Source organism: Candida theae (assembly GCF_024610275.1).
Source record: "Candida theae strain CBS 12239 chromosome Unknown scaffold25, whole genome shotgun sequence".
NCBI lineage: Eukaryota > Fungi > Ascomycota > Pichiomycetes > Serinales > Debaryomycetaceae > Lodderomyces > Lodderomyces theae.
Window position 1 is genome coordinate 53,017 of NW_026261493.1, and position 16,800 is coordinate 69,816.

General features: G+C 40.2%; 5 protein-coding genes across 5 annotated transcripts; 2 read left to right on the forward strand and 3 right to left on the reverse strand. All coding sequences in view use genetic code 12, as the record gives it.

The window, feature by feature from the left end:
- Window positions 1-2,789: 2,789 nt before the first annotated feature.
- WOR3 (Wor3p) lies at window positions 2,790-4,673 on the forward strand (the record flags this gene model as incomplete). The annotated part of the gene is made up of 1 exon (XM_051754670.1): window positions 2,790-4,673. One exon carries the CDS (start codon window positions 2,790-2,792, stop codon window positions 4,671-4,673), a length of 1,884 nt encoding a protein of 627 aa, XP_051606408.1.
- Window positions 4,674-7,381: 2,708 nt separating this feature from the next.
- Window positions 7,382-9,142, forward strand: HST7 (mitogen-activated protein kinase kinase; the record flags this gene model as incomplete). The annotated part of the gene is made up of 1 exon (XM_051754671.1): window positions 7,382-9,142. The coding sequence occupies one exon, from the start codon at window positions 7,382-7,384 to the stop codon at window positions 9,140-9,142; it is 1,761 nt and encodes a 586-aa protein (XP_051606409.1).
- Window positions 9,143-9,282: 140 nt separating this feature from the next.
- On the reverse strand, window positions 9,283-11,730 carry KGF57_005093 (uncharacterized protein; the record flags this gene model as incomplete). Its single annotated transcript, XM_051754672.1, has 1 exon — window positions 9,283-11,730. One exon carries the CDS (start codon window positions 11,728-11,730, stop codon window positions 9,283-9,285), a length of 2,448 nt encoding a protein of 815 aa, XP_051606410.1.
- A 343-nt stretch (window positions 11,731-12,073) lies between these two features.
- Window positions 12,074-14,167, reverse strand: TPO4 (Tpo4p; the record flags this gene model as incomplete). Its single annotated transcript, XM_051754673.1, has 1 exon — window positions 12,074-14,167. The coding sequence occupies one exon, from the start codon at window positions 14,165-14,167 to the stop codon at window positions 12,074-12,076; it is 2,094 nt and encodes a 697-aa protein (XP_051606411.1).
- A 1,158-nt stretch (window positions 14,168-15,325) lies between these two features.
- Window positions 15,326-16,654, reverse strand: KGF57_005095 (uncharacterized protein; the record flags this gene model as incomplete). The annotated part of the gene is made up of 1 exon (XM_051754674.1): window positions 15,326-16,654. One exon carries the CDS (start codon window positions 16,652-16,654, stop codon window positions 15,326-15,328), a length of 1,329 nt encoding a protein of 442 aa, XP_051606412.1.
- Window positions 16,655-16,800: the final 146 nt, after the last annotated feature.

The following is a 16,800-nucleotide window of genomic DNA, read 5'->3' on the forward strand; positions in this document are numbered from 1 at the left end:
TTCCGTGTGTTACATGAAATGAAATGGCATCTATAAGCCACTTTGTGATGTAGTGAGATGAGGGGCGAGAAGCGTGTTTGTGCCTGTGACCATGCAAACAGCAGAACTGTACGCACCACCATCTACTTGTCATCTAAATTTGGTTACGACACGCAACCTGCAAAGACTAAAATGGCTCCTTCGTGCTCATTTTCATCATGCAGCTCCACAGATTACCAAAAATTTAGTAATCAAAATTACTAATAACCTTGGCCCGGTATACATACAGTTGATGCATTTGATCTCTCAGTTGTGTAAGGTTTTGAGTTATCTCTCATAACCAAAGTCATTTTGCAATTTTTTTTTTTCTAATTTTTTCTTTTCCGCAATCTGTTTATCTTGACCATCACAATCGGCCTCCTCCTATTGTTCCCAGTTTTTCCGCCCCTATTGCTATTGTTGTATCGAAACCCATGCCTCTCGCATGAAGATATGTGACTCTGCTGGCTCAATGGTAACGGGAACAAAATTATAAAGTTTGACTCTGGGAGAGAAATAAGTATTGGTTACTAAGTGCCTGTGAAGGCAAAAATATTGAAAACGAACAGACAGGTTTTCCCCTTGCCCTTGTTGCGGGGTTCAGGGTATTCAAGCTGCATTCGTGATCTGGGCAATCAGATACACAGACGAGGGGGTTCTGTCTCTACAAGCACGCTTTATGTGTTTAGTCAATTACAAAATTAAAACCGATTATCGTCAAACCATTTGTGTACCAACCTCAATAAAACAGGTGATCGGTGATTAGGACAATAGCCGCAAAATTTTTCTAAACGCCTAAACACAATACTTAGTCCATTTTTAATACCGAAGCGTTCACAAGTGTTTTTTGTTGTTCTTTTTTTTTTTAAAAAAAAAATAATTTCTTTCTTCGGTTACAAAGTTACTTTAGGATTTGCACGTAAAAAAAGAGCACAAAACTGCAATTAGAGCTCTAGCTATGTTCTGGTTTTCAAGCCTTTTTTTTTTTTAATTTCTTGATGGGAGAAATAGCAGCGTTCTCGGGATATAGTAGAGAATATGTGATGGTTTTGTATTCTAATTTATTTACATTTGAGCAATAACTTATTCAGAAGACATGCTTTAAGTGTTTCATAGTGTGAACAAAACTTATGTAAAATAGCAATTTAGATTACAAGCACAAAAAGAAGATAAAATAAAAAAAAAAAAAAAGTTAAAATTGAGTTTACGAAGATTCAAGTTTTGCTTGAATTGGACAACTATGCACTACCTGCACATTTTTTTTTATTTTTTGTCTCGTTTACTTTGAGTGATGCATGCGTCAGCCCATTCGTTCGATTAGGCGAACCCCATCCATACTTTGACATATACTTTCCATCACAAAAGAACAAACTAAATGAAGATTTCACTTCTATGAGAAGCAACCGAATTCTCAACGTTCAAGCATAACGTATGAGAAGCATGATTACAAAGTCCAGAAAAGGTACGAAGCTCGTGTAATAGAATATTCTAAAATGTATCAACTAATGTGTGTGTGTGTGTGTGTGTGTGTGTGTGTGTGTGTGTGTGTGTGTGTGTGTGTGCGTGTTTTTATTTTTTTACTAACTTCTGCGTGGTTGTGGTTACTAGTAGTTTAGGTTATATCGATGGTAGTAAGAGATTTAAGACTATGCGTTAAGGACTACTTATTTAATAAAATTGTTGTTATAACCGCCTTTTGTTGTTATAACCGCCCGAAGGAACCATGAGCAAGAAATTCTTCTTGGTTTGCAGTGGGCTGGGTTACATTGTATCTGACATAAATCGTATTCCGGTGTGCCTGCTTATGCTAGTGTCTCCTTGTTAGACTCTGTAGTAGAGTAGGTGGTAGATAGGAGCTTTCGCTACATTTTCTTGATATTTTTGAAATTTTTGAAATTTAAAGCCGTTCCCCTCCGCTGAAAATGGAGAAACAAAGCGAGCAATGTATGACTATTCTCATTACTAAGATTTGTAATGACTGAAGTGGAATCGAGGATGAGAGTGTGGGAACAAAACCCAATTGTTGACTAAGTAAAATACAATAGAAACGATAACAATAGTATGTGTTTCTGAAATGTGTGAATTCTCATACAGAGAAATCAGAAAAATCAATAAACACACAATATAACGAAAGATTAAGAAAAAAATTAAAACCAAAAAAAAAAAAAAAAAAAAAAAAAAAAAAAAAAAAAAAAAAAAAAAAAAAAAAAGCAAATTAATAAAAAGTTAAAAAATATTTATTTTGTTGTTAAGACAATAAGCGGTGTTGCATATATGTGTACAAAACCAAAACATTTAATGTGAGATTTCTATTTTTTTTTTTTTATTTTTCACTCTACATTTAAATCTACTTAGCATAGGAGTTTTATATAAAATACCTAGGATATACCCACTCACTGTTCAAAATGTAGAAAAGTACATTGCAGCTAACTCAAGTTCAACAGCTTTTTCCTCAATATCAAATAGAGCAATCTTCCGTTTCATTGCCAACGGATCAAACAACTTCGCAGAACTCAAAAAATCCACCTAGTCAACAAAAAATAATACCAATTTTAGTTTAAAGTTGAAAACTAATTCATCCAGGTCTAGTAAAGTTGAAACAGTGCTAATCATCTAGAACAACAAGCATATCTAACCACATTCTACACTGTTTGTCATTTCAATTACATTTTTTCCCCCATTGGCTTTCTCAAACATTCACAATCACGTTGACGACCACAGCTCAAAATATTGTTCTGCAATTGAGACCTTTTGCTATGGACCAACCTTATATGGATTCCAACTCTCAACTGGGTGAAAATAGAGACACAGAAGATACACATCCAGAAACTTCTGAATCCATCAATTCCAATCAAAACGTTCCACACCTTCAAAAGACACAAAACCGCCAAAGTGATAGAATACCACCATTTGCCAATATTCAAGAATCACAACACCAGCAACAACAGCAGCTGCTACTACCTCAACAACAGCCACAACAGCCACAAAACCAATACGCTGACTATGGTAAATTCCAACCACATTTATCGTTGAATCTGGTACTCCCACAACAACAATTTTTGCAACCGCAACAACAGCTGCAAACTTACTCCGCCTCACAACACGATTTAAAACCACGTCAACCACCGGTTTCACAATCTGTACTGTTTTCAATTCCTATTCCTCAACCACAACCTCATTTGGCACCATTGCAAACACCAAATTATGTACCCAATTCTTACCAACCATTCCATATACAGAGTCCATATGCCTCCATCGCTCAACCACCACACTTTGGTCTGTTCACAACCCACGGGTTGCCTCAACCGAGAAGTCGTCACTCCTTGGATTCTAAGCTTGGTGACAGTCAAGGCAGTACCGGCACACCTTTAAGTTACAATCATGAGAGGGGGCCATCATCCTCAACAACTTCATTGAGCACGACGCATCAACACCCGGGCATTGTTTCTTATGAGCAAGGAGAGCACAACTTAGGGACTGAAAACTCATCCTTGACTACAGGTGGCTCTAATACCACTGGAGCTTATACTCATAATGCAATTCACCCATTCGCAATTTCCAGTAGAGGCTCAACCTCCTCATTCTTAACTCCATTTGACTCTGGAATTCTCAATGCAAATCAGAAATCTGTTGTATCTCAATGCACTAGATGCAAGAAGGACTTTGTTCAAATAGTCAACATTCCAACTGAAGGTGGCAATGATATGAATGGTAAAGCTGCCGGTGGTGGCCAAACAAAGTTGTTCAAAATGTGTGCCCATTGTCGTGAACTTCAACGCCAAAGGTCTAGAAGATGGCAAATGAAAACAAAGGATAGAAAAGGGTTTTGCCGAAGATGTGGCACTGAAATTCCAGTAAAGGACCAAAACTTTGTCCTTTGTGCTAATTGCAGACTGAATCTACGAACACGGAAATCCGACCGATCTTTACAAGGTAGATGCATTAATTGTTCTAGTCTGATGGACAGTGAGAGCAATACTCCTGATGGACTGTTTCCAAAGGATATTAAAGACCCTAGACCCTCCTCATCCAAGCCGACCCATCGGGTGTGTCTGCATTGCAGGGGAAAGGATAAGCATAGACGATACAAATTGGAACAGATGGGAGTTTGCAATCGTTGTGCCAAGACATTGGATCCGCATGAATATGGAGAATATAAGCTCTGTGCTGAGTGTAGAGAAAAGAAGAGACAATATGGCCAAAGGGAGAAGACAGGGCAGGGTAATAGCAATGAGGAACCATCATACAACAGCTATACTACACACCCTGTGCATTCCCAACCATATGCAAATCAGTATTACACACCCTATCCACAATACGGTAGCCATAACAATCACAATCTTTCAAGCGTGCAGTTACTATACCCGGCTCATCAAGCAGGACCTTATATGCAACAATATGTATCTTCACAACTGTTTCAGCCAAACACACAACAACAACATCCTATGGGGTACCTGCAACCACTACCACCCCCGCCACTACTACACCAGTCTTCGTATTTAGGGCAATTGCAACCTTCCATGCAAGCTTCGTCTAGTCAAGAACCTCCACAGCCCCGAGAACCAAGAGCAGAGGATCAACATCAGAATACACTGGGTCAAGGGCAAGATTTTTACGGTGCTACAGAAAGTCATGATTCAGACAGACGCCTGTAGGTTGTTTCTCCCATAGCTCGACAGAGCTGACATATGAAAATGGTCACTAGCTAATCGAAAAAGGTTTGCCCATATGTCTCTGCTGTGCTGATTCTGCCGCCCACTCACTTCAATTCTTCGAGAAATTATTTTACAATTAGAGATTGTTCACCATTCTATTCTTTATGTTCCAACTGTAGCACGAACACCTTTCAATCGATTGCTCTTCTCAAATGAACTGGTATTTGACGTTAAATTGTCATGTGCCAGCGGTATTAACTAACCTATGATCTCTTAAAATAGTATGCAAAATTAGGCGCTAAGCTCATTTACTTTTGTGTTATCGGAATTAACAAGCACATTATTTTATTCATCTCTTGTTCTATTCTATTTCTATTTTTTTTTTTTCTCGTTATTATCACTTTATCATCTTCTCCTTTTGTTTTTTATTTTTTTTTTTTTCTTTTTCCTATTCCAAATCAAGTCGCAAATGTAACAACGGTTGTGGCCTTAAGGATTTAATGCAAGAAAAGTAAAAAGCAAGATACATATTAAAACAAAAAATAAAATTTGTTGTCAATTCGGCAACAATTTCCTTCTCGTCAAATTTAAGCTGTGATTTTGTTCTATCTAGAACATCTCGGAAGGGGAGTGTGCATGTAAGCAGTGGCCAACCTTTTATGCACATTTAGTTTGACATCTAGTGCAAAGTAATATAAGCGTCACATGTCAATTTGCTTCAGCTTCATGTGAACAGAATCTCTCTATTGTAAGCGGCTTATTATGTATTGTCATGGTCGTTACTATCTTTCGCAAATAAAAAGGGTAGGGTTTTGAGATTTCGTTTTCATGGTTGAGAGCCATTGAACCACCCCCTTGGCACTTGAGATCCTTTTCCAAGCATTAAAAAATTACTAAAAGGCTAAACCAACTCATAACCATTGCGGGTAGTTGCGGCACAGCCCACAATTCACATGAATCAATATCTTGTTCGAAAGGATAATAGGTGTTAGTGAAGTCAATAGCAAAAAAAAAAAAAAAAAAAAGAAAAGAAAAAAGTCTAGCTTTACAATAAAATAAGGACAGCATGTGAAGAATAAAAATTGATTCCTGTATTTGGCTTCTGATTTGTTCTCCTGAGTTTTGTCATCTATTGTGAAACGAACTTGGTGTAACTGTCAAGAGTCTGAACAATAAGAAACAAGTCTAGAAAAAGAAGCAAATAAAGACAAAAGAGAAAAAGAAATTGTGTTTGTGTTTGTGTATCTGTCGGATTTAATGCACAATAACTCAATTGCTTAGTGGGACACAATCTACGGACTTTAGAAAGATAACAATAATATTTTTTTTTTCACAAAAGAAAGGCATCCCCTTCCTTCCTTTGGTCCTATGAACTGAGCTTTACATCTTAAATGCACAAAACCATTGAGTCTACTTCTTTTGCTTTCTAATTTCTCTTTTATTTCATGTTTATTTGCGTTTCTAGCTCAGTTCTTTTCCTATTGTTCACATGCAAGGGGTAAACCAATTCGAGAGTGCAACTGGTTTCATGGTTCTTATTTCAACGACAACGTACCCAGATTGCTGTAGTAACTATAACGTACATCTCGGTAGACTTCAGACTTGGAGAGAGTTGGTTGCTACATTTCTTACAGAGGAGTTGACCAAACACACCAACTTCCAAATTCGTAGTTGCTCACTCGAGCACAAAACGCCACTATCAATTCCATTTCTTGTTCATGTTTAAAATTAAGCGGATACACATCCTAAACAAAGCAGAATAAATCGGATATTAAAAAAACTTGCAAACGTTTGCAAACTTAGTCTTCAGAATCGAATGGGTTACTGCCTTTGAGGAAGGAATATGCATCTTGCTGTAAGCGTAAATATCGTATGCGCTTGCAAGGCGCATTCATTGGCAAAGCTAAAAGTTTCATACATATACTGCGTGAGATCCTTTTGTTGTGGCTTTCAAAAACTCCCAAAAGCTTTAAGAACGCACTTCAATCACTAAGCAACTCTGTTACAGTGTCGATTCTTTCCAAAAAAAAAAAATATTTTCAGAAAGCATAAATCCATGCTTCTTCAAGATGTAACGTTTCAAATGTTTCAAATTGTGGCTAATTTAAACTTTGTTTCAAATTTGATACAAAATTATAACGCTCTATACTCCTCACGTGTCATTTTTGGAATCGAGTACTTTGCAATAATTTCATCATAGAAAGAAAGAGGCTAACACTCCCCAAGGCTAGAGTTGAGACTACCTACTATTAAATTACAGGTGTGTATGCGCATTGATTAAACATGGACAAGTCCGAAACTTCGTCGTGTGCCCGATACTCCTTGCAATACTGACTTCCCTGTTTCAAGTACCATTGATACCACCACCCTGCAAAAAAGGGACAACGGATTTTCCCAGCTTATCATCCCCTGTTGCAAATATAGGATATTACATTATGGTAAAGAATCATATCCTTACGCTACCCAATATGTATACATTGGAGGAAAAGCGCCCAACTGAGAGTGTGACAACGACTGAAAAAAAAAAAAAATATAAAAATTCAAACTAAGTTAGAGTGATCCTATATTTAGCAACATCAACAAAATTAATTTTTATTGTTGATTGCATCAGAAGTATATTGTATCAAGACAAGTTTACCTCCAACACAGAAAATATACTAATACACCACTACCCGCTTACTTCACTCCCCACTAGACCCCCATTTTAAATGAATGTCGAGACTAGTGCTGGTAATTCTTCGCGGTCGAAGGGTGCAAAGTTTCCAACACTACCCTTGAATGACCGCGACAACAAGTATCAAAGCTCACTTCGCATAAGCACTCCGAATACATTTGCCGCTTCCAAAGGCAGGCTGCTTGATCAATCAACAGCTATGGATGATGCAGAGATTATGGAGAAAAAGACTCTAAATAGAAAAAACTTCAAGCACTTGTCACTATCGTCTCCAAAACCGCAGCCTGATTATGATGACGACCTGCATTTAATACGAGAGCCCACATCATTGAAAAGACGACAAAGACCAGCACCCATTCTCAACCTACCGAATGCTTCACTGCTGTCACAGCCATCGCGACCTGTTATGGCACAACTGGCGACAGCCCCATCAATAACAACTGATTCTACGCAGCCATCATCATCGCAAAATGTTATTGTGACGCAAACTCTTAGTCGGCCAAGTAGTGCTGGACATACCAATTATGATTTCAAGGAGAGCAATAGGAACGTCGACCCTGAGTCTGTAGCATCTACCGAAATGCTTTTTAATCAAATGTCACATCTTGAATTAGATCGACCTGGAGTCTCGCAGCGAAGCAAATCCACACCCAATGACGCTTCTTCACGCAAACGTCAAACTGTTATATCTTCCATTTCCCCTACAAAAATGTCTAGCCAACAGGTGGAGTCGAAAGTCAAACTAGTTGATACCTTGAACGAAACCCAATCACCTATTGCAACGACTAGTAAACTCAAACTACGCAACAGAGACTTGCTAACTTTGAAGCAATTGGGTCTGGGAAATTCAGGCTCAGTCTCCAAAGTGTTGCATATTCCAACACAAAAGACCATGGCGAAGAAGATTATTCATGTTGATCTGAAAAGTGTTATCCAAACGCAAATCATTCGAGAGCTACGAATACTACATGAATGTCAATCTCCTTACATTATCGAATTCTATGGCGCATTTTTAAACAGCAACAACACCATAGTGATTTGTATGGAGTATTGCAATTGTGGCTCTTTGGATAAAATTTTGCCATTGTGTGACAATCGACAGTTCCCTCTTCATGTGTTGAGAAAGCTTTCGTTTGCCATATTGTCTGGATTGTCGTATCTTTACAATAAACACAGAATCATTCATCGTGATGTAAAGCCAAACAATGTTTTAATGACACATCGAGGGGAGTTTAAATTGTGCGATTTTGGAGTCTCTCGAGAACTCACCAATTCGTTGGCGATGGCAGATACTTTTGTGGGAACTTCAATGTACATGTCCCCCGAAAGAATACAAGGATTGAACTATGGTGTCAAGTCAGATGTGTGGTCAATGGGTTTAATGTTGATTGAATTGGCCAGCGGTGTTTCTGTTTGGACCGATGACCATGACGATGACGATGATGAATATGGAAGTAGTGCTTACAATAGCTTGAAAAGTGATACCAGCAACAACTCATTTAGAGGACCTGAAGGCATTTTGGATCTTTTGCAACGCATAGTCAATGAAAAACCGCCAAGTTTGACAAACAAAGTCAACCCTGTAACCAAGTCAAGATACGATCCGTCACTTTGTCAGTTTATTGATTCGTGCTTGATCAAGAATGACACTGAGAGGAAAACTCCATGGCAGTTGTTGGAGGACAAGCAAGGCTTTTTACAAGGCGTTGCTGAAGGTGTTTTTGATCAGGACCATAAGGCTTGGGCTAAGCAAATAAGGAAGCGCAACAAGGAAGCTAATGATGTCGACAAGTAATTGAACTGACGGTTCTGCACTTTTTTTTTTCTTTTTTTTCCATTTTTGTAGACGTCTATTTATAAAGCATATGTACCTTGTACGTAAAATACACGAGTTACGACGGCAACACATTGTGTTGACAAACCATAATGCTCCTTTCAAATGTCGTCATTAATCGCTTTGGAAATTTCAATCCCTTGCACTTTTTGATTATATGAGGTACTAGGTTGATACTTTCTCGTGCTCCTTATCTCATCCATAGCATACCCCGGGATCTTGATATTCCAATTGCGATCCAAATGCAACTGCACGTCCTTTGCATCAATGGAATCCACTTTTCTGTGCTTGGCCAACCGACAGGCGAAACTAGTCACTGAATAAATAAACTCATCAGCCAAATCCAACAACAACTCTTCTACATTACCATCTATCGTGGTTTTGCCATCACCGTCATCAACACCAACAGTACTGATGATATCTTGCAACTTTCTCTTGTTCAAAACTCTACCCGATTCAGTGGTGGACTCTCCACCCTCCAAGTCAAAAGTGGGCAATTTTGTGATTGCCGGAGTGTCCCACAACATACTCAACGAGTTTGCACCGCCACCAGTCAAGGTGGGCCGGGTATCAGTAACCGGATTAAAAGTTACAACTGTAGGTGGTTTTATATCTACCAAACCCGATATAGGAATCGAGGGAACACTGGGCTTGGTTATCCCAGCGAGGTTCATCGACATTGCTGATCTGGGCCTTTGAGGGGTTGAGCGACCACCCTCTGCGCCAGGCGACGCCGACTTCGCAGCAGACCCATTGGGCACTCCCGGTCCAGCAGCTACCGGTTTCTTCTCTGAAGAAGCTGAGCCTTGTCTGCTTGACTGCTGCAACAGCTGAGATTGAGGTTGGGCCTGAGGAGTGGCGGATGCTTGTCGACTGGGTGGTCTCTGGTTTTGAATTGGTACCTGTTGTTGAACTTGATGAGACGGTGTTGGATGAGTACTACGGTACACAGGGCTGCCTGCTTGAGAAGGCTGCTTAGATTGGTGTGCAAGTGGTTGGTTCGTCAAAGCTCCATTCATGTTCGTTGCAGCTAATTGCGAAGGGACAGCTTGTTGGCCTGTAGCTATGTTTCTATGATGCTGTGCTAATGACTGCTGCTGCTGCTGTTGATTTTGTTGTTGCTGGAGAGGCTGAGACTGAGACTGAGACTGAGACTGAGGTGAGCCCTGAAAGCTGTTTTGTAATTGTGGCGACATATGTGGTGAAAACTGCATGCTGTTGTTACCTTGTGATTGTGGAGGGAATTGATTGAACTGTTGCTGCAGTTGCTGGCCTTGTGGCATCTGTGGTGACGATTGAGGAAGAAGATTCTGTTGCTGTTGTTGTGGTTGTGGTTGTGGTTGTGGTTGTGGTTGTGGTTGTGGTTGTGGTTGTGGTTGTGGTTGTGGTTGTGGTTGTGGTTGCTGTGCTGGTGGTAACTGACCAAGTTGTACTTGTTGGTTTTGCTGTCTCTGCTGCTGTTGTTGCTTCGCTTGCTGCACCAACTGATTCCTCATATAAATACCAATCTTTTGAAACTGTTGAAACTTGGTTTTATACTCCACCAACTCCCTATCAATGATCGAGACCTGTTCTGGTGTTGCATTGCCCGCTTTTTTACTTTGTTCCAAAAGCTGGATCTTCCTCTGAATCTCCGTCAATTTCTGTCGAATTTGATTGAACCTTTCCATCGATATTGTATTAGATGGGAGATTTATACCGCCAGCCGTACCACTTCCCGCTCCGCTCGAATTACTCGAACTCATGCTTCCCAACATGTTTTGATATTGTTGCAGACTCTGTGCATTAAAATTTGGCACTTGATTCGGACCCACCTGTTGTGGTTGCGGCTGTTGTTGCAATTGCAGCAGCTGCTGCAGTTGATTCTGTTGTAGCTTTTGTTTACTTTGCTCCTCTACATCATGTTTACCTTTGCTACCCTCCGAGGCCTGAGACTGACGATTATTAGGATTAAGCGCAGTAGCTGTCGGAATACCGCTTGGTCCCATAGAAGGTGACTGATGGCCCATCGCCGGTGAATTATTTATTGCAGGCAGATTCTGCACTGGATCTCGGAACTGATTATAGTTGTTGCTGAAACTCTGTTGGGACATTGGATTAGATTGTCCAGGAACAGAAGGCTGTGGTTGCATTCCTGACTGTTGCATGCTGAGCTGGGGCAGTTGAGAATTCATTTGACGTTGCTGCTGGTGTTGCTGCTGGTGTTGCTGCTGCAATCTATTTCTCTGAGCTTGATACTTTGCCAACACCTTTCTTATATTCTCAGCTCGATTCAAGTGATGCTGTTTTGTTTGCTCATCAGTGGCATTTTTGGCCATTTCAAAATCATTTTTCATTGCTTGCACAAGTTGTGCCAATTGTTGAGGTGGAATATGCTGTAAATTCTGTTGTTGGGGTTGACCTTGTTGTTGTGTGCGTTGCTGCTGGGATCCAGGTAAAGACGGACTCTGTACACCATTACTGGAATTTGGGTTGAACTGCCCATTGGCTCGTTGGCCTTGTACCCCGTTGTTGTTGTTGTTGTTGTTGTTGTTGTTGTTGTTGACCATAATTCTTAATATTTTAGTTACAAATTGATCAAGTGTGAACTTTAAATCTCGTACAAGCAAGAAAATGCAACTCTTGGTAGATGCGGATGTAGAGTAGATTGGATATGCTTGCTATACGACAACGTTTGATGGATTGAAGGTGTTGACAATCTCGAACTGGTGGTTGAATGGTGGTTTTACATTGTATGTCTAAACGGAAAAAAAAAAAAATCAAAGGGTCGATTATGAAAACCTCAAGAAACGGGCCTCATTACTGTAACAATTACTGGTGTATCACGCTTTACAAAGCCACTAATTATTAATCTCTATTAAAAAAACAATCTAATACACCCATAATATATACCTAGACTTCATTGGCAACATCTTTTTCAAGATTGGTTGTTGGTTCTGAGCTAGCACCAGATTCTGCTTGGGCTTTTTCTCTGGCCTCTTTCTCTGCTGCCAACTTTTTAAAGAAAGCTGCATATCCAAACTTACTTCTTGCCCTGAACTGTGGACCAAAGTATGAGAAAATAAATGGCAAGGGAACCATCACCACAGCAATGAATCCAAACAACGAACCTGCCCAACCAATTCCCAAGTTCTCGAAACACTGTACAGTGAAAAGTGGGAAAACGGATGCCAAAGTATAACGCAACAAGTTGTTGGCTGCGATACAAGAGGCAACAATCATTGGTGGGAACGACATGGAAAAGTACAACACGACAGCAAAGAAAACCAAAATCAAACCAAAACCGAACGGAATACCACTTGCTGTTGGAGCGAGCCAATGGATGTTACCAGTTCTACCAGTCCAACCCAACCAGAAAAGCGATATCGGGAGAAAGAAAGCTCCAATCTTTGCCACCAACAACTTCGTCTCAGGTGGATCCCAGATGAAATTACCATTCTCATCTCTTTTACCTCTGGTACCATCTGGATTCTTGGGGAAATAGATAGTCTTGTCCAAAACAACATAAAAGGCCACTCCCAAAATAAGACCGATACCAACAGAAATAAAAGGCAAGCCGGAAACTCCCAAATCCATTTGATACTTACCTCTAAAAATAACTGGGAACGCTTCAAAAAATGCAAACAAGACTGCAAAGACAAAGGCAATGTATAAAGACAAGAAAAACACAATAGGTTCTCTCACCAACAAGACCAAGGGCATTCCCAAGTTGAACTTGACAATTCTTTTGATATAAGCCCAATTGATTGTTTCAGTTTCAACATTGAGTCCTCTCTTGCGAGCCCTACGAGCCAAAATAGTTTTTTTGAAAGTTTCCGGGCACAAAATGGCAGATGGCCAAGCTGCACCAAAAAACATCAACAATACCCATGCTGCTGCCCACTTCCAATTCTTGTACTCAGCGGAGAAACCACCAATGATTGGACCCAAAACTGGACCCAAGAACGGACACAAACAGAAAATCGCAACAGCAAATGATTGTTCAGAGGGTTCTCGTGACCAAAGATCACTAATAGTACCACCAGCTATCGATAAAGCTGGACTAGAAAAGAACCCGCAAAAGAAACGGAGTACCAACAATGTTCTAATGTTTGGCGACAAACCGACACCCATGGTGAACAACATGGCAATAGGCCAGGAAATAACGTAAAGGGGCTTTCTTCCATATGTTTCAGACAATGGCGCAGCAAGAGCTGGACCAATTGCTAAACCAATTAAGTAAAATGTTAAACCCGAAAGACACAATTCTTGTGATGCTCCAAAACGAATCATCAATTCAGGTATACCAGCAGTGTACATAGATGAACCTAACGAGCAAACGAGACACATCACAGCAGCTGTCCAAGTAATCCACCACTTTTTAATATTGGACCAGTTTTGAGGGTTATCCTTGTCATCTGGACTATCCCAGTCCAACTCGTCCACAGAGAGTACACGGCCACCCAGCACCTGTTTTATTTGTTCCGAAGCTGCGTCTTCAATTGACCGGTGGGTTCTGATTCTCTCTAAAGTATATTGCCTGTTCAATTGGTTTTCGTCCCTGTCACCCTGTGTGAATTTCTCCTCCACAGGAACAGGCTGGATGTCTGCTTCAGAAGCTGTTTCGCTGGACAAGTAAGACTCATTGTGAGGGGTATAAGCTTGGCGAGGAACAGGATGTGTTTCAGTAGCATCAAAATCTTTATCAACGTGTTCGGGGGGTCCGCCAAATTGCTCACTTGGCTGAGAAGGTTCTTTAAGATTTACCGCAACTTTGGTCTCAGGATCAGCTGAGTGGTCTTGGTAGTCTTTGCTGGGTTCGGGATAGTTGTGATTGTCGTTTGCAGATGTTGAATGTTCCGAAGCAGTTTCGTAGTGTGACAAAGTGTTTGAGGTGTTGCTAGGTCTTCTACCAGACTGATCTAGCGACCCTTGTTGCTGATGAGCAGACAAGGCCGCATCTCTTAGTTGAGCTTCTTCTTTCTCAGATGTGCCAAATACTCCCATGATTAGCAACTGAAGAAGTCGAAGGTGTTACCAAAAAAAAAAAACTAAAAAAGGGAAATTCGAAAAAAAGAGCAATGTCCTGCTTAATCTAAAGATGCAAAAACTAATCAACAGGGGGCACTTTTGACATTTATATATTAATAAACTGTAAGCACAACATTGATTCTGGTACAATGTCAGTCAGTCCATCAATTTTATGCGCTGTGACAAGAAATTTGTATAGAGTACAAAAAAAAAAGAAAAAATAAAGCAACACAAGTTATTAGCCGTGGGTTGTTCTCTCTGCCTTTTGGGTACTTTTCTGTTTTTTTTTGCGGATCACAAAAGTAGAAAAAAAAAGAAAACAAAAACACACAGCTTGACTTTAACTCCGGAAAGTGCTTAACCAGAGTATGTGCCAACAAGAAGGGCTCAGGGAATACGAATTGATTAGGACAAACTGTATTAATCAGCAGCAATGAGCGCATAAAAAGAAACCAAAATGCTACTTGGAGGAGCTGTGTATGAATGATTAGACAACTCAGCCACGCCATTGCAACTACTCTGAGTGTGAATGCACAGCGATACAGCTAATCAAATCTCTATTAAGTAAATCATATGAAACGTAATACGTTGCAAAATATTCTTCAGATACGAAAATGAAGCAGCCGCACTGCTCTTCCATAGGTCTTGGTTCTTGCCAGCTCATCGCATAGCTACTCGAATATCCTTTATTCTGTCGATTGCTACAATCACCGTAGCGTTTTTATTGCTCCAGTTCCTTCAAAAACCCGGCTATAACAGCCTTAGTGTTATAGGGCATCTGTGGCAATTTCAGGAGCCACAGTTGGTCCTGCGTTTCAGGAGACAACATATACAGAAGGACAGCTTGAGTACCACTCCTTCGTCGGTGTTAATGAGTGAAAGTAATCCAATCCCTCATATGCAATTTGTTCAAATTCAAACCTCTCATTGAAGGTTCCAATTGTTGTTGTATCAAACATCGAAAGTTTACTTATCTCCAGAGAGACCTCCCAAGGCCATTTATTGTATTTATCCGTAATTCTATAACAACATTACACAAAATCCACGGTCATGTCGTAAAAAAAATATCTGTTAAGTCCGAACTAAAGTCAACAGTTATCTTTCACAGTCTTCTAAGAATTAGGAGACATTCTTCTATTCATTCTTTCGACTCAGGATTTCCATATCTCTCTGGTTACCGTAATACGTTTTTGCACGAACAAATCCAAACACAAAATTGCATCCAAACACCACAATTCCACACCATAACAAAAACATAAAGAACTTGAACCCCAATGGCTCGACTAAAGAGTTTAAAATCAATCCAATGATTTGCGCATTGATAGTCGACAAGTTTCCAATGGAATTAGGATCCTGGTTCATTCCCAATGCCAAAGTCTCGCATTTCTTGCGTAAGATCGGTAACGTGTTGTATTCTGGATTATCACATTTACTTTCGTAGAACAATGTCCGGCACGTGTCTATTTGCGATTGGATGGTACGTTTTTGTATCTGAATCTTGTGGTTCACATCAGATTTTATGGTTGTTGCGATATAATAGACGAGGTAGATGAAATACATCGAGATGATAAAATTGATAAACAAATGCAAGTACGATGATACAATGTACGGAATCCTCTCGTGTGGGTGTATATCTCGATGCCAAGGTGCCGGTAGGTTAATGTAGTCCAGTCTCGGAGTTAAGTCACTCGAATCTTGCCTCAGCTCAGCCCAGTATCTCTGTAATTCTTCGTTGCGTAGTTTGCTTATCTCTAATTTATTTACGTGGGCTCTTTGTATAAGTTCTGATTCAGATTGGTGATTCACCGCATTCATGTAATAATGGTGATGATGAATGGCTTGCGGCTGATGTTGAGTCACGGTGTGGTTGGTGGTATAGTCGGTATCTTTGAAATTCGTATATCTTCCAGGTGACGACGATTCGAATGGAGCGGAATTTGCCACAGTGTGAAAGGAAGGATTGTTACGATTCAAAGCTAACTGGCTTGTGTTCTTTATTATTGGGAAAGCACTCACATCAAACTCATAGTCAATGGAGCTCTGCCTCCTTCTCGGGTGTGGTGACTCTACTCCAGTGGGAAAGCCAGTTGACATGCCGTTATAGCTCTTCGGCGAAGGTGGAATCAAAAGCTTTGGCTTGTGTGTTACAGCTAATCTCGCTCCCATCATGGTTGGCGACAATAATGCAAGTAGATTGTGATTCAGTTCTCCTGTGTAGGGCCCTGTCGCAGTATCCTCGACAGTATCACCATCTGGCCCCTGTATCGGGTCACTTATGCTCTTCTCATCCACCAGTTCATCGTCAATATCCATCGGATCGTCATCTATGTCCATAGCATCGTGGTCTTCCTCGTCCAAATGTCTTGCAAAGGTGGATGTCGACCATTTTTGTTCTGATTTGTCCTCTAGGGACAACGACTGAAGTAGAAGTTCATGGTCTGCTAAATTTCCATTGATTGACATTGCAAATCGTCAACGCGATCCCAATTACGATTATAAAGATGGGCTGAGAATGCCAATTTGTATGTGTATTAGCGTTGTAGAATTTGATAATCAATCGTTTCGCAAAAAAAAAGAAAAATTGGCTCTTTTGATCTCATCGTAAAAAC